This window comes from Pseudophryne corroboree, chromosome 1 (assembly GCF_028390025.1).
Source record: "Pseudophryne corroboree isolate aPseCor3 chromosome 1, aPseCor3.hap2, whole genome shotgun sequence".
Lineage (NCBI taxonomy): Eukaryota > Metazoa > Chordata > Amphibia > Anura > Myobatrachidae > Pseudophryne > Pseudophryne corroboree.
Genome location: NC_086444.1, coordinates 426,287,360 through 426,310,818, shown reverse-complemented (window position 1 = coordinate 426,310,818; position 23,459 = coordinate 426,287,360). Strand labels below are relative to the sequence as shown.

Sequence of the window (23,459 nt, the reverse complement as noted above, 5' to 3'; positions counted from 1 at the left end):
ATCCTGCTGACCGCAAGCAGGAGGATACCTTGAAGTCCATTTACACACATTCTGGTACATTACTCAGACCGGCAATTGCGTCGGCCTGGGTTTGTAGCGCTGTAGCAGCATGGACAGATTCATTATCAGCGGATATTGAGACCCTAGATAAGGATACCATTTTATTGACCCTAGGGCATATAAATGATGCTGTCTTATATATGAGAGATGCTCAAAGAGACGTTAGTCTACTGGGTTCCAGAATAAACGCTATGTCTATTTCTGCTAGGCGAGTCTTATGGACCCGGCAGTGGACAGGTGATGCCGACTCAAAGAGGCATATGGAGGTTTTACCTTACAAGGGTGAGGAATTGTTTGGGGAAGGTCTCTCGGACCTCGTCTCCACAGCTATGGCAGGTAAATCGAATTTTTTGCCTTATGTTCCCTCACAGACTAAGAAAGCGACACATTATCAAATGCAGCTCTTTCGTTCAAATAAAAGCAAAAGAGTACGTGGATCGTCCTTTCTTGCCAGAGGTAAGGGCAGAGGAAAAAAGCTGCACAACACAGTTCCCAGGGACAGAAGTCCTCCCCGGCCTCTGCAAAATCCACCGCATGACGCTGGGGCTCCGCTGGGGGAGTCCGCCCCAGTGGGGGCACGTCTTCGACTTTTCAGCCACATCTGGGTTCACTCACAGGTGGATCCCTGGGCAATAGAAATTGTTTATCAGGGATACAAGCTGGAATTCGAAGAGGTGCCTCCTCGCCGGTTTTTCAGATCGGCTCTACCAACTTCTCCCCTGGAAAGGGAGATAGTGTTAAATGCGATTCACAAATTGTGTCTTCAACGAGTGGTGGTCGAGGTTCCCCTGCTTCAAAGAGGGAAGGGTTACCACTCAACTCTGTTTGTAGTCCCGAAACCGGACGGTTCGGTCAGACCCATTTTGAATTTAAAATCCCTGAACCTATACTTAAAACGGTTCAAGTTCAAGATGGAATCACTCAGAGCGGTCATCGCCAGCCTGGAATTTTATGGATTTTATGGTATCTCTGGACATAAAGGATGCATACCTTCATGTTCCCATTTATCCACCCCACCAGGCGTACCTAAGATTTGCGGTACAGGATTGTCATTACCAATTTCAGACGTTGCCGTTTGGGCTTTCCACGGCCCAGAGGATTTTCACCAAGGTAATGGCGGAAATGATGGTGCTCCTGCGCAAGCAGGGTGTCACAATTATCCCATACTTGGTCGATCTCCTCATAAAAGCGAGATCACGAGAGAAGTTACTGAACAGCGTGTCACTTTCACTGAAGGTGTTACGGGAACACGGCTGGATTCTCAACATCCCGAAGTCGCAGCTGGTTCCTACGACTCGTCTGACCTTCTTGGGCATGATTCTGGACACGGACTAGAAAAGGGTTTTTCTTCCGATAGAAAAAGCTCAGGAACTCATGACTCTAGTCAAGAACCTATTGAAGCCAAGACAAGTGTCGGTACATCTTTGCACTCAAGTCCTGGGAAAGATGGTGGCAACATACAAAGCCATTCCCTTCGGCAGATTCCATGCAAGGACTTTCCAATGGGACCTATTGGACAAGTGGTCCGGGTCACATCTACAAATTCATCAGCGGATCACCCTGTCCCTCAGAGCCAGGGTATCTCTCCTGTGGTGGCTGCAGAGTGCTCACCTTTTAGAAGGCCGCAGGTTCGGCATTCAGGACTGGATCCTGGTGACCACGGACGCGAGCCTCGGAGGGTGGGGACCAGTCACACAGGGAAGAAACTTCCAAGGACTTTGGACAAGTCAAGAGACTTGTCTTCGCATCAACATCCTGGAACTGAGGGCCATATACAACGCCCTACGTCAAGCGGAGACCTTACTTCGCGACCAACCAGTTCTGATCCAGTCAGACAACATCACCGCAGTGGCTCATGTAAACCGCCAAGGCGGAACAAGGAGCAGAGTGGCAATGGCGGAAGCCACCAGGATTCTTCTCTGGGCGGAAAATCATGTAAGCGCACTGTCAGCAGTGTTCATTCTGGGAGTGGACAACTGGGAAGCAGACTTCCTCAGCAGACACGACCTGCATCCAGGAGAGTGGGGGCTTCATCAGGAAGTCTTCGCACAGATTGCAAGTCTGTGGGGACTGCCCCAGATAGACAGGATGGCGTCCCGCCTCGACAGAAAGCTGCAGAGGTATTGCGCCAGATCAAAAGACCCTCAGGCGGTAGCAGTAGTCGCACTAGTGACACCGTGGGTGTTCCAGACGGTCTATGTGTTTCCTCCTCTTTCTCTCATACCCAAGGTGTTGAGAATAATAAGAAAAAGAGGAGTGAGAACGATTCTCATTGTTCCAGATTGGCCAAGAAGGACCTGGTATCCGGATCTGCTGGAAATGCTCACGGGAGATCCGTGGCCTCTTCCTCTAAGACAGGACCTGTTGCAACAGGGGCCCTGTCTGTTCCAAGACTTACCGCGGCTGCGTTCGACGGCATGGCGGTTGAACGTCTGATCGTAGCGGCAAAGGGCATTCCGGATGAGGTCATTCCTACTCTGATAAAGGCTAGGAAAGACGTGACAGCGAAGCATTATCACCGGATATGGCGGAAATATGTTTCTTGGTGTGAGGCCAGGAATGCTCCTACGGAAGAATTCCATCTGGGCCGTTTCTTTCACTTCCTACAGGCTGGAGTGAATTTGGGCCTAAAATTAGGCTTCATTAAGGTTCAGATTTCGGCCTTATCCATTTTCTTTCAAAAAGAATTGGCTCCTTTTATATCTCTGGTGGCGCCTTGGGACCTTAACGTGGTGTTGAGTCTCCTTAAGTCGCACTGGTTTGAACCACCTCAAACGGTGGAGTTAAAATATCTCACTTGGAAGGTGGTCATGTTATTAGCCTTGGCTTCGGCTAGGCGAGTGTCGGAATTGGCGGCTTTGTCTCATAAAAGCCCCTATCTGGTTTTCCATATGGATAGGGCGGAATTGCGGACCCGTCCTCAGTTCTTGCCTAAGGTGGTGTCATCTTTTCATATGAACCAACCCATTGTGGTGCCTGTGGCTACGCGAGACTTGGAGGATTCCGAGTCCCTAAATGTAGTCAGGGCTTTGAAAATTTACGTGGCCAGAACGGCTCGTGTTAGGAAAACAGAGGCTCTGTTTATTCTTTATGCTGCCAACAAGCTTGGTGCTCCTGATTCTAAGCAGACTATTGCTCGCTGGATCTGTAACACGATTCAGCAGGCGCATTCTACGGCTGGATTGCCGTTACCTAAATCGGTCAGAGCCCATTCTACCAGGAAGGTGGGCGCGTCTTGGGTGGCTACAACTATGCCGAGCTGCTACTTGGTCGAGTTCAAACACCTTTGCAAAGTTCTATAAGTTTGATACCCTGGCTGAGGAGGACCTCCTGTTTGCTCAATCGGTGCTGCAGAGTCATCTGCACTCTCCCGCCCGTTTGGGAGCTTTGGTATAATCCCCATGGTCCTTACGGAGTCCCCAGCATCCTCTAGGACGTAAGAGAAAATAAAATTTTAAACCTACCGGTAAATCTTTTTCTCGTAGTCCGTAGAGGATGCTGGGCGCCTGTCCCTAGTGCGGACTACTTCTGCGAGACTTGTATATAGTTTTGCTTACATAAGGGTTATGTTATAGTTTCATCAGTTTTGGACTGAGGCTACGTTGTTTTTTCATACTGTTAACTGTTTAATAAATATACAAGTTATACGGTGTGATTGGTGTGGCTGGTATGAATCTTGCCCTTGGATTAACTAAAATCCTTTCCTCGTACTGTCCGTCTCCTCTGGGCACAGTAGTAAACTGAGGTCTGGAGGAGGGGCATAGAGGGAGGAGCCAGTGCACACCCATACCTAAAGTCTTTCTTAAAGTGCCCATGTCTCCTGCGGATCCTGTCTATCCCCATGGTCCTTACGGAGTCCCCAGCATCCTCTACGGACTACGAGAAAAAGATTTACCGGTAGGTTTAAAATCTTATTTTTATCCTTTATTGAAAGTGCCCTGTAGTCCCTTAAAGTATGGTAGATGCTAGAATCAAGTGGCCTAAAGGACCTGTGATGTCATCGGGAGGAGCCACATCACCAGGGGGAGGAGCTAGGCCAGCGGGATAGTTCTTCTACTATCCACGCCACCAACTACTACCTTTAGTAACCCGGTGGCAAGCGAAGCGGAGCGAGCCACTGTGCCTGAAGCAAGGCGAGCGCACATTTTGGGTACCCTGTTCGGGCATGGCTCCTCGCCCTGGTGACGTGGCTCTTCCCCCTGGTGACGTCAGATGTCCCTTACCCAACTTGGTTTTAGGACTAACCCTTAAAGTATGTTAAACATACGGTGGGAACTTGAACATAGCAGTGCATCAGGTTTACTATGGGTGCATAAAAAAGTACATCATCAATTTTAGGCAGTCACTGATGAGTGTATGAGGATACTACGTATCTCTGTTACCAGCAAGAGTCTCTGATTATGAAAGTCACACTTCGTTTTCCCTGCTATTGTACCATGCTGCTGTATCCTATTTCAGGTTACAGGAGGTGAATTATGGAGGAGGTCCACTTGAGACTAAAAATAGAAGAGAGTTGAGGTGTCCGGTTCTGTAATGAGTACACCATTTTATAGCTCCTCTGCTGTAAATAAACAACATTTGCTTTAATTTCTCTTTGATTGTGCTGCTGGTTAAGAAATACATTTACTAATATGAGAAATATTTATGTGTTCTAGATCTGGAGATGTCGGAGTTGCAAGAAGTTCAAATAACAGAGGATAATCCTCTTATCCTGGACCCTTTGAAGGTGAATCTCTGACTCTGAGCAGAGTTACTTGTTCTGATTACCTAGCTGATTCTCCATATGAAACTCACATCCCTGTTCCTCTCTTTCTAACAGGCAGCTGAGCTTGCAGCAAAACTACTTCAAGTGCAAGAGCAGGTATGAGGGTGGGCACTGGGGAACATCCATGGGCTTTTATGTGTGTGCTGCTTGGAAGTACACAGATTTGTATATCTGTGTATGTGTGTAAATAGTGCTGTGTTTAAAAAAAAAAAAAAAAAATGGCGATCCACTCTTTGGGCACTATAAATCAGAAAACACTAAAAAAAAAACACAATTTTTAACACCATTACTTTTTTTTTAAATCCTATATATTTGGAGGTAGGCATTGTAGAATGGCATGTGCTGTATGGTACAAGCTATGCTGACTCATCCATCTATAGCCACCCAGGAGTGAGTACAGAGTAGCGTGCAACTTCACCTGAAAGCAAATCCTTACAGCTTTTCTAAGTCCTCTACAAATGGGCCATAGAATCTTGGTTCTAATTTTCTTTTTAACTGTATGCATATAGTAATTTGTGGGGGAAATAAAATACAGGAAAGTGACGTTTGTTTTATAAATCGCCATACTATTGGTGTAATCCACACTATGGGCCAAATTCCATTCTTATTGTGGCTCCCGGCACCCGTAAGCGCCCATCTGCAGCTATTCAAATGTTGTTGCCAACAGGCGTGAGATGTTCATTTCAGCTTGCTACCCCCGTGTAGAGAGACCCGTTTGCCCGCCCAAATGGACCTTTCCACACTCTCTCACATTACTTTAGTCTGGTTTAGGTGCTTTGCACGCCTAAACCTGAGTGTAATGGGTGCGATCAGCACGATAAATGGGGTTAATTGAATATCGCCACCGATCTCCCGCCGCTTTAGACGGGAGATCGGGCGCGAATAAACAATTGAATTCCCTCCTGTGTGTATGCCAGTAGGGAAAATGATACGTGTCATAACTTTTTTATGTTTACTACGTGTATGCTTAACTCTGCTTATTTATAAACCTTAGATGACCTAGGTCAGGCTACAAATATGGCCATGATTCTAACTGTCATACTAATCTCCAATATCAGAGATGTATTTTCACAATCTTGTTATTTTGCCATCTGCGCACCCATCTCGCTGTCTGGTCTGAAGAAACATTACATGACAACGGATTATGTGAAATCTTTTAGAGCTGGGTCTCTATTCCGAACATTAATTGGATTTATACGTGTTTCAGTTAGAGCATGGGAGCAGAGTATTCTTTGTTATTCCTTGCATGTTACCATATGGCAGTAAAAGTTTGGCATTGTATACAGTATTTTTATTGGATCTCTAGTCATGTGTTTACGTACTGTTCAGGAGTTCCTTATATTAAAGAAAATGCACTTGAGATCCACAAAATTGCAGGCACACAGTGATTTTCAAACCCTTTTTTATTTGAACAAATGTGACCTATTACCCACCAAGTTTATTTCAATGTCCACACCTACTTACTCAGCTGACTGTATAAAAGGTGGATGTATCTACATCTGAACATAAAGGAAAAGGCGAAAAGACACATTAAATGTAACCTCCTACAGCTGTGGGATCACGTCCTACATTTAAGCTGTTCAGTTTATTCTTGAATTAAACTAAGGACATCAACATTCTTTGTTACGGGTCACTATCTTATATTTCTTTGTTTTGAGTAGTTTTATGTGCGCCTGAAAAATGCACGTTCCATATGATGTGAGCCTGGGAGTGCATCCTTGAAGATGCCTCACTTCTGCCATAAAATCCCAATCTGCTCCTATCAGAAGATACTAGATTTGCAGTCCGACAGATGGTGATGCTTTAACGGATAAAAAAAACATGCATTTGGCAAAAATAGATTCAAACTACTTGACCCACATTTTGCTCTTTCGTATTTGACCTTTATAGTTGGGTATGACAGTGTGTTTTTATTGTGTTCTGTTCCGTGTATTTCCATCGTTCTGGAATTCTGGTATATACTTATCACTATCTCCCTCTCTGTATCTCGTGCTGTAGAAGCATTCTATCGAGACTCCTTATGGAATGGTGACAGTGACCATTCAGGGCACCCCCAAACCCAAGCGGCCAGCGATTGTAACATTCCATGATGTAGGGATGGACCGTGAGTATGAGGGCTGTCTGTGTTCAACTGACCTGTTGTCAAGTGTTGTGTGCGTCTTGTTTCTGTCAAACTTGTTTGTGTCTGGCTGTTCTTTGTTATCTGTATTTGTATGACCAATGTCTACGGTTGACGTTCTGTAATTATGTGGAACAATTTGTGCTATCGGAGTCCAAATATCCTCTGTCACATTAAAAGGACAGTAACTCATTCTAAAATTTGCTTATATGCTTCTTCCATATATTATTTTTATTTTCCTTTTTCTTACATTTATTTCATTACTATTAATATAGTTGGCTACAAGAACAAGATTAATAATTTCCCTCCTGTTAATCCTCAACAATGATGACCATAGTTATCAAAATAAAACTTTAGGGTGTATGCCTTTTTGTTTTTTGGCTGGTACATAGGCTGATTTCGTCACTCTGCATGAACCTTTAACGGCGACTTTTTTCCAATTGCTCACAAAGAGGACGATCGCCTTTTATTGTGGATGGTTTAGCTGCTACAATGTAATTAGTGAGATAAATTGTACAAATCTGGAGAATGGAGTCCTTGGACTTCCCAAAATTAGGCATAGTGGTTCAGGACAGAAAATCTAACGAGATTCACATAATTTCAATTTCCACATCTAATCAATTTAATAACTGCATCATATATATAATTTACGATCACTTTCATCTGAGGCTTTCTTTCTCTTATGACTCCCTTTGTCTGTTGTCTTCTCTTAGATAAAATGTGCTTTGAAACTCTCTTTAACTATGAGGACATGTATGAGATTGTGAAGAATTTTGTCGTTTGCCACATTGAGGCTCCAGGACAAGAGGAGGGGGCAGCTGTCTATCCTGTTGGGTGAGCCATGCGAAAGAGGACTGTGCAGATTATATCTACTCCTACCTAAGTGTGCCTTTTTCTTCTGCCGCCTTATGTATTCTTTCATTAAATGTGACCCCTGTGTATGTTGCAAGTTATTATAATGTATATAACACAAGGTGCATTGCACTGCCTGGTGCTAAGTCACTCTGTTTCCTCTACATCATCCAGGTATCAGTATCCGTCACTTGATCAGCTGGCTGAAACCATCCCATGTGTGCTGCAATACCTGAAGTGAGTGATCCCGTATACACACATCTGCAACACACTCTGCGCTTACCTTTTCCTGGGTTGTATGTAACGCTTTACCTATCTTTCTGTACTGCAGTTTCCCCAGTATTATTGGGATTGGTGTAGGTGCCGGCGCTTACGTTCTCGCCAGATATACGGTAAATGTCACTGACTAGGAATTAGTGTCTACAGAAACGTCTTTAATATCACAGGTTTTAAAATTTTGCTATTGTGTCTAGATTATTATTAAAACCTAACTATTTAGATTTCCATGCACTGCAATTGTGAATTCTCCCCTGCACCAGCAATACTTTATCATTTCCATCTGCTAAACACATTTATTCTATTTATTTCTGATCACGTAGCGCTTAGGTTAAAGCCTTTTCTTCTATTGTCGCCCTAAATGAATGTGTATTCCTCGTTCATGCTCCCCTTTTATGTATTGTTGTCATACCTCCAACTCCCTACTGTTAGCACCTTATCTGTCTGCAGATTAGTAATTGCAATTCTGGTGTTCCTATATCTATGGATTGGGGCTGGGTGACAGGCGGCCGGAATACCGGCGGTCATCATACAGATGCCGGGATCATGGGCACCAGAATGCTGGCAGGGGGGCGAGCGCAACGAAGCCCCTTGCGGGTTCGGTGGCTCATTTCGCTGCCACAGGCTCTATTCCCACTCTATGGGTATCATGGACATCCGCGAGTGGGAATAGCCTATGGCCCCCTGCCAGCATTCTGGCGTCCGGAATCCCAATGTCTGTATGATGACCGCCGGGATGGTAACCATATTCCAATATCTATGAATGGCTTTGTGTTATATGTATGTTTATGAACAGCCCTTAAAGATGATTCTGCCAATAACAGCCTGCGGATCCAGGAACCAGTTTATTCATTGACTTTTGAATGATAGGTTTCTAGTGTAAAATCTCTGTATTAGATCCTGTGATGAATCTCTGGGTCATCCCCTCCGTGTCACTCGGGTTAGATGAGGGCAGACTGAATTTAATTGTAACTTGTGTACCAATAACTAATAGATTTAGAACTACACTCACATTGTATGCAAGGAGCTAAATCCTTATTATGCTGAGTTTTGTGCCTCTATGCCGAAGCTCGGCCATGGCTGTACTTAGTAGTAGTGTGCACTTGCACCAGCCCTATTGCTGGTGCAAGATACTTGTTTGGAAATAGGCATATTAATGCCTATGTACAACCCTGAGTAGGCCACAGTTCCATTAACATGCCATCATTCCAACCGGGTTACACACCTTCAACTGCAAGTGGAGATTAGTAATAACAATATCATGCACAGGGTGTATGCAGTCCCCTACATGGGGAGGCGTATGCAGTCCCGTACATGAAGGGGGGGGGGTGTATGCAGTTTCCCCTACATTGGGGGCGGGGAGGTGGGTGTCTGCAGTCCCCTACATGGGGGGGGGGGGGTGTATGCAGTCCCCTACATGGGGGTGGGGTGTATGCAGTCCCCTACATGGGGGGGGATGTCTATGCAGTCCCCTACATGGGGGGTTGTATGCAGTCCCCTATATGGGGGGGAGGGGGTGTATGCAGTCCTCTACATGGGGGGGGGGGGTATGCAGTCCCCTACATGAGGGGGGGGGTGGTGTATGCAGTTCCCTACATGGGGGGGGGGGTGTATGCAGTCCCCTACATGGGGGGGGGGGTGTATGCAGTCCCCTACATGGGGGGGGGGTGTTTGCAGTCCCCTACATGGGGGGGGGGGGGGGGTGCAGTCCCCTACATGGGGGGTGGTGGTGTATGCAGTCCCCTACATAGGGGGTGGTGGTGTATGCAGGCTCCTACATGGGGGGGGGGTGTATGCAGGCTCCTACATGGGGGGGGGGGGTTGTATGCAGGCCCCTACATGGGGGGAGGGTGTATGCAGTCCGCTACATTGGGGGAGGGTGTATGCAGTCCCCTACATGGGGGGTGCATGCAGTCCTCTACATGGGGTATGGACAGGGAGCTATGACTATAAGTGGGAGGAGAGGACGGCTCGCTGTAGCTTGTAGGAACAGGCAGTAGTGAGTTGTAGGGGGAGGGGCAACTACTCTCATTGATCCTGTACCCATTGTATGGGCAAGCAAACCATATCTGAGTTTCTGAAATGGTCAAGGAGACTAAGGAATGGTGTTAAGAATACTGCAAGTGGGAAGTACAAAAGGGAAGAAGGACTTTCCCAAATGCTTACATTCTAAAGGTAGGGGCTGAATGGAAGTAAACACTAATATTAGCTGGACAGAAAAGGCAATACAGCCAAATCTATCATAGTTTAACATTTTTGCAAGGTTTTTATTCTTTTCATATATAAATTGTTGGTGCTCTTGTTAAATGGGTGATTTCCAGTCTTTGTGCTGTCATCCTGTCACATCTCCTCTTGATCTTCCCACAGCTGTCACATCCCAACACAGTGGAAGGTCTAGTTCTCCTTAACATTGACCCCAATGCCAAAGGCTGGATGGACTGGGCAGCACATAAGGTAAGTACGAGCCTGGTTTTCAGAACACCCCATATACTGTGTGTCACAACATACCACTGTCTTTTTTTTGCTCTGATTGTTTTCTTTGTTATACATAACTTAATACCAGTTTCCCAATCTGTGTCTCCCAGTCCACTGCCTGTGAATATTTATTTATGTACATCTTTCCAATCCATGACTGAAACAGTTTGCCTGAGTATCCTCAGCCATTAGGTTTCATTTCATAAGACCTCGCCCTTACTAAATCTTCTTGTGATTATCCCTTAAACCATATGGTTATGTGACTTTCTCTACTCCAGCTAACAGGTCTCACATCATCGATCCCAGAAATGATTCTGTCTCATCTCTTCAGTGCAGTAAGTGGAAGTGCTGTCATAAGTTTCTGTAGTACCCTGCTGGTGAGTGGGCTCTTTCTGATATGTTGTGTTTGTGCAGGATGAGATTTCGGGGAATTCAGAGACTGTGCGACAGTACAAAACAAGCATTTTAAACTCTCCTATTCTGAGCAACAACCAGCTGTACTGGAACAGCTACAATAGGTAAGATGATCCTCATAGTCTTCTTCTATAGAGACTCTTAACACTGGGGGGACTTGGTTCTAGGTGTTGCAACCCAGTCTTTTAGCAAATTTATTGCTCTTTGAACTTCTAATTTCCGAATAGTTTAAGGAAAATAATATGTCCAATTACTAAAATCATTAAAGGCATAACCATTATTTCTCTGACGTCCTAGTGGATGCTGGGAACTCCGTAAGGACCATGGGGAATAGCGGGCTACGAAGGAGACTGGGCACTCTAAGAAAGAATAAGGACTACCTGGTGTGCACTGGCTCCTCCCTCTATGCCCCTCCTCCAGTTAGAATCTGTGCCCGGCTCGAGCTGGTTGCACACTAGGGGCTCTCCTGAGCTTCTAGTAAAGAAAGTATTTATTAGGTTTTTTATTTTCATTGAGATCTGCTGGCAACAGACTCACTGCAACGAGGGACTTAGGGGAGAGAAGCGAACCTACCTGCTTGCAGCTAGCTTGGGCTTCTAGGCTACTGGACACCATTAGCTCCAGAGGGATCGAACACAGGCCCAGCCTCGGTCGTCCGGTCCCGGAGCCGCGCCGCCGTCCCCCTTGCAGAGCCAGAAGCATGAAGATCTTCACGGAAATCGGCGGCTGAAGACTCCGGTCTTCATTAAGGTAGCGCACAGCACTGCAGCTGTGCGCCATTGCTCCCTGTACACACCACATACTCCGGTCACTGATGGGTGCAGGGCGCTGGGGGGGGCGCCCTGGGCAGCAATTAGAGTACCTTAAAGTGGCTAATCACACATAATATAGCCTAAGAAGCTATATATGTGTAAAATACCCCTGCCACATTATTATTATAAAAGCGGGAGAAGTCCGCCGAAAAAGGGGCGGGGCTATCTCCCTCAGCACACTGGCGCCATTTCCTCTCACAGCTCCGCTGGAAGGACGCTCCCCAGGCTCTCCCCTGCAGTTTCCAGGCTCAATAGGGTAAAAAAGAGAGGGGGGGCACTAAATTTAGGCGCAAATACAATATATATATATAGCGGCTATAGGGTAAATCACTTGTGTAGTGTAACTCCCTGCATTATATAGCGCTGTGGTGTGTGCTGGCATACTCTCTCTCTGTCTCCCCAAAGGACTTTGTGGGGTCCTGTCCTCAGTCAGAGCATTCCCTGTGTGTGTGCGGTGTGTCGGTACGGCTGTGTCGACATGTTTGATGAGGAGGCTTATGTGGAGGCGGAGCAAGTGCCGATAAATGTGATGTCACCCCCTGCGGGGTCGACACCTGAGTGGATGGATATGTGGAAGGAATTACGCGACAGTGTCAACTCCTTACATAAAAGGTTTGACGACATAGCAGATGTGGGACAGCAGGCTTCTCAGCCCGTGCCTGCCCAGGAGTCTTAAAAGCCATCAGGGGCTCAAAAACGCCCACTACCTCAGATGGCTGACACAGATGTCGACACGGATACTGACTCCAGTGTCGACGACGATGAGACTAGTGTACATTCCAACAGAGCCACCCGTTACATGATTACGGCAATGAAAAATGTGTTGCACATTTCTGACATTAACCCAGGTACCACAAAAAAGGGTATTATGTTTGGGGAGAAAAAGCAACCAGTGGTTTTTCCCCCATCTGATGAGTTGAATGAAGTGTGTGAAGAAGCGTGGGCTTCCCCGATAAGAAATTAGTGATTTCTAAAAAGTTGCTAATGGCGTACCCTTTCCCGCCAGAGGACAGGATACGTTGGGAGACATCCCCTAGGGTGGATAAAGCGCTCACACGCTTGTCAAAGAAAATGGCACTACCGTCTCAGGATACGGCCGCCTTAAAGGAGCCTGCGGATAGAAAGCAGGAGGCTATCCTGAAGTCTGTATATACACACTCAGGTATTATACTGAGACCGGCTATTGCTTCAGCATGGATGTGCAGTGCTGCTGCTGCGTGGTCAGATTCCCTGTCTGATAACATTGATACCCTCGACAGGGACACTATATTGCTAACCATAGAGCATATTAAAGACGCAGTCTTATACATGAGAGATGCACAGAGGGATATTTGCCGGCTGGCATCTAGAATTAATGCAATGTCCATTTCTGCCAGGAGAGGATTGTGGACTTGGCAGTGGACAGGTGATGCAGATTCTAAAAGGCACATGGAGGTTTTGCCTTACAAAGGTGAGGAATTGTTTGGGGTCGGTCTCTCGGACCTCGTTTCCACAGCAACAGCTGGGAAGTCGACATTTTTACCCCATGTTCCCTCACAGCCAAAGAAAGCACCGTATTATCAGGTACAGTCCTTTCGGCCCCAGAAAGGCAAGCAGGTTAAAGGCGCGTTCTTTCTGCCCAGAGGCAGAGGTAGAGGGAAAAAGCTGCATCATACAGCCACTTCCCAAGAACAAAAGTCCTCTCCCGCTTCCTCTAAGTCCACCGCATGACGCTGGGGCTCCACAGGCGGAGCCAGGTGTGGTGGGGGCCCGTCTCCGGAACTTCAGCGACCAGTGGGCTCGCTCACGGGTGGATCCCTGGATTCTACAAGTGGTATCTCAGGGGTACAAGCTGGAATTCGAGACATCTCCCCCTCGCCGTTTCCTCAAATCAGCCTTGCCAACAGCTCCCCCAGACAGGGAGGCAGTGCTGGAGGCGATTCACAAGCTGTGTTCTCAGCAGGTGATAATCAAGGTACCCCTCCTTCAACAAGGACGGGGTTACTATTCCACAATGTTTGTGGTACCGAAACCGGACGGTTCGGTAAGACCCATTTTAAATTTGAAATCCTTGAACACTTATATAAGAAGGTTCAAGTTCAAAATGGAATCGCTCAGGGCGGTTATTGCAAGCCTGGACAAAGGGGATTACATGGTATCACTGGACATCAAGGATGCTTACCTGCATGTCCCCATTTACCCTCCTCACCAGGAGTACCTCAGATTTGTGGTACAGGACTGTCATTACCAATTCCAGACGTTGCCGTTTGGTCTGTCCACGGCACCGAGGGTATTTACCAAGGTAATGGCCGAAATGATGATACTCCTTCGGAAAAAGGGAGTTTTAATTATCCCATACTTGGACGATCTCCTTATAAAGGCGAGGTCCAGGGAGCAGTTGTTGGTCGGTGTAGCACTATCTCGGGAAGTGCTACAACAGCACGGCTGGATTCTGAATATTCCAAAGTCGCAGCTGGTTCCTACAACGCGCCTACTGTTCCTGGGGATGGTTCTGGACACAGACCAGAAAAAAGTGTTTCTCCCGGAGGAGAAAGCCAAGGAGTTGTCATCTCTAGTCAGAGACCTCCTGAAACCAAAACAGGTGTCTGTACATCACTGCACGCGAGTCCTGGGAAAGATGGTAGCTTCCTACGAAGCAATTCCATTTGGCAGGTTCCACGCAAGGATCTTTCAGTGGGATCTGTTGGACAAGTGGTCCGGATCGCATCTTCAGATGCATCGGCTGATAACCCTGTCTCCAAGGACCAGGGTGTCTCTGCTGTGGTGGCTGCAGAGTGCTCATCTTCTAGAGGGCCGCAGATTTGGCATACAGGACTGGGTCCTGGTGACCACGGATGCCAGCCTTCGAGGCTGGGGGGCAGTCACACAGGGAAGAAACTTCCAAGGACTATGGTCAAGCCAGGAGACTTCCCTACACATAAATATTCTGGAACTAAGGGCCATTTACAATGCCCTAAGTCAGGCAAGACCCCTGCTTCAACACCAGCCGGTGCTGATCCAGTCAGACAACATCACGGCGGTAGCCCATGTAAACCGACAGGGCGGCACAAGAAGCAGGTTGGCGATGGCAGAAGCCACAAGGATTCTCCGATGGGCGGAAAATCACGTGATAGCACTGTCAGCAGTGTTCATTCCGGGAGTGGACAACTGGGAAGCAGACTTCCTCAGCAGACACGACCTCCACCCGGGAGAGTGGGGACTTCATCCAGAAGTCTTCAAAATTATTGTAAACCGTTGGGAAAGGCCACAGGTGGACATGATGGCGTCCCGCCTAAACAAAAAAACTAAAAAGATATTGCGCCAGGTCAAGGGACCCTCAGGCGATAGCTGTGGATGCTCTAGTGACACCGTGGGTGTACCAGTCGGTTTATGTGTTCCCTCCTCTGCCTCTCATACCCAAGGTACTGAGAATAATAAGAAGGAGAGGAGTAAGAACTATACTCGTGGTTCCGGATTGGCCAAGAAGAGCTTGGTACCCAGAACTTCAAGAAATGATCTCAGAGGACCCATGGCCTCTGCCGCTCAGACGGGACCTGCTGCAGCAGGGGCCCTGTCTGTTCCAAGACTTACCGCGGCTGCGTTTAACTGCATGGCGGTTGAACACCGGATCCTAAAAGAAAAGGGCATTCCGGTGGAAGTCATTCCTACACTGATTAAAGCTAGGAAAGATGTGACCACAAAACATTATCACCGCATATGGCGGAAATATGTTGCTTGGTGTGAGGCCAGGAAGGCCCCAACGGAGGAATTTCAGCTAGGTCGATTTCTGCACTTCCTACAGTCAGGGGTGACTATGGGCCTAAAATTGGGTTCCATTAAGGTCCAGATTTCGACTCTGTCGATTTTCTTCCAAAAAGAACTGGCTTCACTGCCTGAAGTTCAGACTTTTGTAAAGGGAGTGCTGCATATTCAGCCCCCTTTTGTGCCCCATTGGCACTTTGGGATCTCAACGTGGTGTTGGATTTCCTAAAGTCGCATTGGTTTGAGCCACTTAAAACCGTGGAGATAAAGTTCCTCACGTGGAAGGTGGTCATGCTGTTGGCCTTGGCGTCGGGCAGGCGTGTATCAGAATTGGCGGCTTTGTCATGTAAAAGCCCTTATCTGATTTTCCATATGGATAGGGCGGAATTGAGGACTCGTTCCCAATTCCTTCCTAAGGTGGTATCAGCTTTTCATGTGAACCAACCTATTGTGGTGCCTGCGGCTACTCGGGACTTGGAGGATTCCAAGTTGCTGGACGTAGTCAGGGCCCTGAAAATATGTTTCCAGGACGGCTAGAGTCAGAAAAACTGACTCGCTATTTATCCTGTATGCACCTAACAAGCTGGGTGCTCCTGCTTCAAAGCAGACTATTGCTCGCTGGATCTGTAGCACGATTCAACTTGCACATTCGACGGCTGGACTGCCGCAGCCTAAATCTGTAAAAGCCCATTCCACGAGAAAGGTGGGCTCTTCTTGGGCGGCTGCCCGAGGGGTCTCTGCTTTACAACTTTGCCGAGCTGCTACTTGGTCGGGTTCAAACACGTTTGCAAAATTCTACAAGTTTGATACCCTGGCTGAGGAGGACCTTGAGTTTGCTCATTCGGTGCTGCAGAGTCATCCGCACTCTCCCGCCCGTTTGGGAGCTTTGGTATAATCCCCATGGTCCTTACGGAGTTCCCAGCATCCACTAGGACGTCAGAGAAAATAAGAATTTACTCACCGGTAATTCTATTTCTCGTAGTCCGTAGTGGATGCTGGGCGCCCATCCCAAGTGCGGATTGTCTGCAATACTTGTATATAGTTATTGCCTAACTAAAGGGTTATTGTTTGGAGCCATCTATTCGAGAGGCTCAGTTGTTGTTCATACTGTTCACTGGGTATAGTATCATGAGTTGTACGGTGTGATTGGTGTGGCTGGTATGAGTCTTACCCAGGATTCCAAATCCTTTCCTTATTGTGTCAGCTCTTCCGGGCACAGTTTCCCTAACTGAGGTCTGGAGGAGGGGCATAGAGGGAGGAGCCAGTGCACACCAGGTAGTCCTAATTCTTTCTTAGAGTGCCCAGTCTCCTTCGGAGCCCGCTATTCCCCATGGTCCTTACGGAGTTCCCAGCATCCACTACGGACTACGAGAAATAGAATTACCGGTGAGTAAATTCTTATTTTAGTGAAGACTTAACTGTTGGTATTGAAATTGACTCAGACTGCCCCTTAATTGGTCCAAAATTGTGTCTAAACTCTGTGTTGGAGAATACAAAATGTAATTTAGCAATCCAGCTGTTATTATGTCTAGGCATCTTATGTAAGATGCAACTCGTCAATGAGATCCAAGTCTAAATAACTTGCATCTTTTGGTCAGTTGTCAGTGTGGTTTTGCCATCCTCTACTTGATACATTGCACCATTTTGGGTTGTTGATTTTTATTTTATTTATTTTTCTGGTTCCAGCAGAGGGGAGGGGGGGGGGATCAAATTCAAAACCTCAGTGCTGCGAGGCAGTAATGCTAACCATGCACCAACGATAACATTATGATCTATTTTTTTGTGTTTTTATTTTTACACATAACTATTCTACACATTCCAACACTGTCCTCTCCCTGTGTTCTGCAGTCGTCGAGATCTGAACTTGGAACGTGGAGGGGATGTCACCTTAAAGTGAGTGTCTCCACTACTCTGAACTGCTCACAGATGTCATTGGTGGCTTGCCCCTCACTTGTTTTGTGATATTTTCTAGGTGTCCTGTGATGCTAGTGGTTGGAGATCAGGCCCCTCATGAGGATGCAGTGGTAAACATAGTGGATTTATACTTTGTGCGAATTTTGTATAAGTGTGGGTGAGACTTCTTGGGTGACCTTCTGTGTGCTTACAGGTGGAATGTAACTCAAAACTGGATCCAACACAGACCTCATTCCTGAAGGTGAGTTTAAAAACCATTAAGAGGAAGAGGTGAATGTACACTATGGTTAGCTGTCAGAGCTAGAAGACCCTAAACATGAAAGCGGTTAGTACCTTGCTGATCTGCAAGGAGCTTACTGAGATTTTGGTATTGTTATCTAATCTTGTTCTACATATGGAGCTAATAGACACCCCATGTAGATAAGCAGTTGTCCTGATGGTGACGTAATGAGATTTAGAGCACATGCTATCTACCAATTAAAACTGGGCTAAATGTCATTTCTGCAGTGGGGTACACTGGTATTCCACAGGGAATAACATTGGGGTGTAGAGTTGGATCTTGATCCGAGGCACCAACAGGCTAAAGCTTTGACTGTTCCCAGGATGCACTGCACCGCCTCCTCTATAGCCCTGCCTCCAGGCACTGGAGCTCAGTTTGTAAGTTGGTGTCTGCAGTGCAGGTCACTAACAGGTGGGGCTGCGCTAGGCAGCCATGAAAAGAGATTTTTAGAAGAATTCAAGGGCCGCAGCACTTTCTATGTCTTTATGACATGCTGTGCTGCAGTTCCATCACCTCCCTCAGCGGTGCTGCATACTCCCGCGGCCAGGTTCCCGGGTACTTGCAGCGGAGTCACCAGTTTTCAGGCACACCACCGCTGTCACTCTCCAGGATTGCGTGACTGCACTAAAGGGAGGAGGTAAGAGGGTCCCCCAGGTGGTACCCACCGGTAAATCGCGATCTGGTCGGTGACGTGGACTCTGTATAGCATAGGGACCTATATCATTGGGACCTATGGACACTATATCCACCAGGGCAAGGAGCATAGGTCGGATTTATTCAAATCCATTTATAAGAGGCTCCACAGTACCCGGTGGTGAAGTCCAGCAGAGTGGATAAGGCGCTAAACTGGAGCCCCTCCCCAGCTCTCTCTCTCTCTCTCTCTCTCTCTCTCTCTCTCTCTCTCTCTCTCTCTCTCTCTCTCTCTCTCTCTCTCAAGAGATTTTGGAGCCATTACATAGCTGGGCTGTTTTCCGAGACTGCTGGGCACTGTCTCCTCTGTAAATCCGCCTGTATCATCAGCACTGTGCATTTACAGGCACTTAAGTATTCTGCATGTCATTTTAGACAGTGTTAGTTAAGAACAAGTGTACTGCTATCTGAATGTTTTGTACAAATATTCTGTGATATACATCCAGTGTTTACTGTGCATTGTTATATGTGTATACATGTATACCTATATGTAATTACTAGTCCAGTGCAGTTTTATATGTAATAATTCCTGCATTGTACCTGTGACTGAGTGTGCCTGTAGCTGCTGAGTGGATTCCATTCTTGTGTATCACACGTTTTGCTATCACTATATTCTGTACCCTGGGGAACTAGATGCATCAGGGCCTCGTATAATATATAGTGCTTCACAGGGTATACTGTAACACAGGGGATTATTAGCTGATTTTTGTGTTTGTCTGGCTATTTTGTACTGTTACGCCCTAAGGCTACATCCCATACAATGTCCGCTACACAGGGCAGGACATCCGCTGACGCTCCTGCATCATGCAGTGCTGTCATCACGGATTCACCAGTGGGGAAAGTGTTAGCTGCTGGTTCAGGTGCTGGGGGTCATACATCTCCCAGTCTGTGGCACCTGTGGCCAATCAGGACCCACCTTGGGCAGCTTTTTCAAATATGCTGAATACGCTTGTAACGCGTCTTACGCCCCCTGTGGGGCCTCCTGTGCCATTACAGCCACATATTGTCCCTGTATTTAAACCGCCATGGGCGTATACTTTGTCTACCCAGTTACAGCAATTAAATCTGACTTTGGTTAGACAAATATCCACCCCACATCCCTCTGGGGCCAAGGGGTCATCTAAGCAGGCCATTTCTTCCTCACAATCCATTAATATTTCGGATAATTCTTCCGATGAGAATGGGGAATATACTGTTCCGTCAGACACTGATACAGTTGCTTCTGATGAGGAATCTACAACCCAGGTTGATGTTCCTGACCTTGTGGAGGCTATCAAGCTGATTCTCCAAATTGATGATGACATTGAGCCTCCTGTTACATCTAAGAAATCCGATAAGTTTAAACGTCAGGTTACTAAAGTAGTTTTACCACATTCTGACCTTTTAATTGACATACGTCAGGAATCCTAGTCATCTCCAGGAAAGAAGTTTTCCCTGTCTAAAAAGATGCTAGCTCGTTATCCTATCCCTGCGGAGTTGAGTAATAAGTGGGAAACTCCACCGCCGGTCTTGTGGTGTCATCTACTCTGCCTGTCACCACTGTCACCTCACTGAAGGAACCGACGGATAAGCGTATGGAGGGATTCCTGAAGTCTATTTACACTCTTACCGGTGCTGTACATTAGACCCACTATGGCGGCCTCTTGGGCGGCAAAAGGAATTGAAGCATGGGTTCAGACAATTGAGGATGAGCTACCTCAGGATTTTTCTGACACTGCCAAGACAGTATCTGTCGTATATTACCACATCCTCTCTCTATATTCAGGAGGCGGCCTCTGATGCAGGGGTCATGGCGGCCAAGGCATCTACCTCGTCTATCCTGGCTCGCAGATTCTGTGGTTGAGGTCCTGGAAAGTGGACCTGTGGACCTGGACTCTAAAAAGACCTTGGAGGTACTAACTTTCAAGAGACATACTTTTTGGGGAGGATCTGAACAAGATTGTGACTGACTTGGCGACGGCCAAGACTGCGTTTCTCCAAAGTACTAATCCTTCTGCTTAGAAGGCTAAGAGTACCACTTTTTGTTCCTTTCGACCTCTAGGTAAAGCAAAAGGTCAGGCGTACCCGAGACAGGCTCGTACTTCCAAAACCACTAAGCCCAAATCTAAACAATACTGGACAGTCTGTCAGCCTGCTTCCAAACAAGACAAGCCTGCTGCATGATTGGGCGGGCCTCCCCCTGAGGGACCCCAGGTGTGGGAGGCCGACTTCTGCAGTTCGCCCAGGCTTGGTTAAAGACCACTTCAGACGCCTGGGTGTGGGAAGTTGTCTCTCACGCAATCTCTTTCAAGAGACGTCCCCCTCGCCAGTTCTGTTCAACGGTTATCCCCTCGGGTCCGTTGAAAGGGCAAGCTCTACACCGGGTTGTACAATCCCTCCTGGAAACAGGAGTGGTAGTGCCGGTACCTCTGTCCCAGAGAGGCAGGGGATACTATTTGACCCTGTTTCTAGTGCCGAAACCGAATGGGTCTTTCCGGCCTATCGTTGAACAAGTTTGTAAGAGTGCTCAAATTCCGTATGGAAACTCTGCACTCTATTGTGCTGGCCATGGAACCCGAGGACTATATGGTATCCCTGGACATACAGGATGCTTACCTACCTGCATATACCTATAGCCATTTCGCATCAGCAATATCTGCGGTTTGCTATTGGCAACCTTCATTTTCAGTTCCAGGCTTTGCCATTTGGACTGGCCACGGCACCTTGGATTTTCACCAAGGTCATGGCCGTGATGACGGCTTTCCTCTGTCGTCAGGGTATCAGGATCCTGCCGTATCTGGACGACTTGCTGATTCTGGCGAACTCCCAAGATGTCCTCCTCAGTCAACTGGAGATGTCGGTCCAATTCCTACAAGCCCACGGGTGGCTCATCAATTGGAAGAAGTCCTCGCTGGTCCCTGCTCGGAGCATGGTGCACCTGGGGGCTCTGGTGGACACACACAGACAAAGACTGTTTCGGTCTCCGGAGAAGGTCCTGAAACTTCAGGAAAAGATCAGATGCTTCCTATCTCGCCAGAGAGTGTCGATACACTCGGCGATGCAAGTACTAGGCATCATGGTGTCGACTTTCGACATGGTAGAGTACGCTCCATTTCATTCCCGCCCTTTGCAGAGGTTAATTCTTTCCAAATGGGACGGCCTGCCTCATCGGATCAGGTCTCAAATGATCTCCTTGGCTCCGGAGGTTCCTCTGTCACTGAGCTGGTGGCTACAGGACCAACAGTTGAGCAGGGGCCGTACCTTCTGGATCGATCACTGGGTCCTCCTGGCGACGGACGCCAGTCTGCAAGGTTGGGGCGCGGTCTTGAAGCAACACTCTCTCTCCAGGGTCGGTGGACCAGGGAGGAATCTCTCCTCCCAATAAACATTCTGGAATTGCAGGCAGTGGTACAGAACAGGCCTGTTCAAGTACAGTCCGACAACGCCACCTCAGTGGCGTACATAAATCATCAAGGCGGCACTCGAAGCTGCATGGCATTGATGGAAGTGTCAAAAATCCTCCAATGGGCGGTACGCCATCTGCCAGCCATATCGGCAGTGTTCATTCCGGGAGTCCTCAACTGGGAAGCGGACTTCCTCAGTCGTCAGGACGTGCACGCCGGAGAGGGGAGTCTTCATCCGGAAGTCTTTCAACTCCTAGTGGACAAGTGTGGCCTACCAGATGTAGACCTGATGGCATCTTGACACAATCACAAGGTTCCTGTCTTCGGAGCAAGGACAAGGGATCCTCAAGCAACGTTCATGGATGCACTGGCAATTCCATGGAACTTTCGGCTGCCATACGTGTTCTCTCTAGTGTCACTCTTGCCCAGGGTAATACGGAAGTTCAAGCAAGAAGGAGGAATACTAATTCTAGTAACTCCAGCGTGGCCCAGACGGCATTGGTTCTCAGACCTGCAGGGTCTCTCGATAGTGTTCTCCTTCTACTTCCTCAACGCCCGGACTTCCTCGTTCAGGGCCCTTGTGTCTACCCGGACCTGGCCAGTCTGGCTTTGACTGCGTGGCTCTTGAAGCATCACTCCTGAGAGCAAAAGGATTCTCTGAGGCGGTCATTCAAACTATGTTGAAAGCCCGTAAACCAGCTTCAGCTCTGATTTATTTCAGGGTCTGGAATTCTTACTGCACATGTTGTGCTGCTAAGAATTATGATGCATATACTTTCAAGACTTACAGACTTTTGGCTTTTCTTCAACAAAGCCTAGACATGGGCCTTCGTCTGGCCTCCCTCAAGATTCATATATCTGCCTTGTCGGTGTGGTTTCAGAGAAATTGCGTCTCTACCTGACGTTCACACTTTCACTCAGGGTGTTATACGGATTCAGCCTCCCTATGTCTCTCCTGTGGCTCCATGGGATCTGTCTGTCGTATTAAATGCCCTGCAAGAGTCTCCATTTGAATCTCTTGAGTCTGTTGACCTTAAATGCCTTACGCTTAAGGTCGTATTTCTGTTGGCTATTGCCTCTGCTAGGAGGGTGTCGGACTTAGGTGCTTTGTCCTGTCGTCCACCCTTTCTGATTTTTCACCGTGACCGGGCTATTCTTCGAACTCGCCCTGGTTATTTGCCTAAGGTGGTATCATCTTTTCACCTTAACCAGGAGATTGTGGTTCCGGCCTTCATCTCTTCTGGTCTGTCCTCCAAAGAAAGATCTTTGGATGTGGTACGGGCTGTCCGTGTTTATGTGGAACGGACAGCCTCTATCAGGAGGTCAGAGCCCCTTTTTGTACTTTTTGGTTTTCACAAACGTGGCTGGCCTGCGAATAAGCAAACCTTGGCCAGATGGATTAGAATGGCGATTGCACAAGATTATGCGCAGGCTGAGCTCCCAGCTTCTGCTGCTATCAAGGCCCATTCTACTGGATCTGTTGGAACTTCTTGGGCGGCCTGCCGTGGCGCGTCCACAGAACAATTGTGCAAGGCGGCTACGTGGTCCTCGGTGAACACGTTCATCAGGTTCTGTGCCTTTGATACTTCCGCCTCCCAGGATGATTCCTTTGGACGCCGGGTTCTTGTGCCCGCTACAGTGCGTCCCCTCCCATGAGTAACTGCTTTAGGACATCCCG

At 47.5% G+C, this 23,459-nt stretch overlaps 1 protein-coding gene across 2 annotated transcripts in view; it reads left to right on the top strand.

Annotated features, from left to right (window-relative positions):
- Nucleotides 1-23,459, top strand: part of NDRG2 (NDRG family member 2) — a 72,733-nt gene that overhangs the window by 34,922 nt on the left and 14,352 nt on the right. For both annotated transcript variants that reach the window (XM_063913441.1, XM_063913440.1), the window contains exons 2-13: nt 4,716-4,786; nt 4,880-4,921; nt 6,824-6,929; nt 7,658-7,778; nt 7,971-8,033; nt 8,128-8,188; nt 10,440-10,526; nt 10,826-10,882; nt 10,962-11,065; nt 17,363-17,407; nt 17,487-17,538; nt 17,622-17,669. In XM_063913441.1, coding sequence (XP_063769511.1) covers nt 4,724-4,786; nt 4,880-4,921; nt 6,824-6,929; nt 7,658-7,778; nt 7,971-8,033; nt 8,128-8,188; nt 10,440-10,526; nt 10,826-10,882; nt 10,962-11,065; nt 17,363-17,407; nt 17,487-17,538; nt 17,622-17,669 — 849 coding nt within the window. In that variant the 5' untranslated portion in view covers nt 4,716-4,723. The remainder of the gene's footprint in view (nt 1-4,715; nt 4,787-4,879; nt 4,922-6,823; nt 6,930-7,657; nt 7,779-7,970; nt 8,034-8,127; nt 8,189-10,439; nt 10,527-10,825; nt 10,883-10,961; nt 11,066-17,362; nt 17,408-17,486; nt 17,539-17,621; nt 17,670-23,459) is intronic.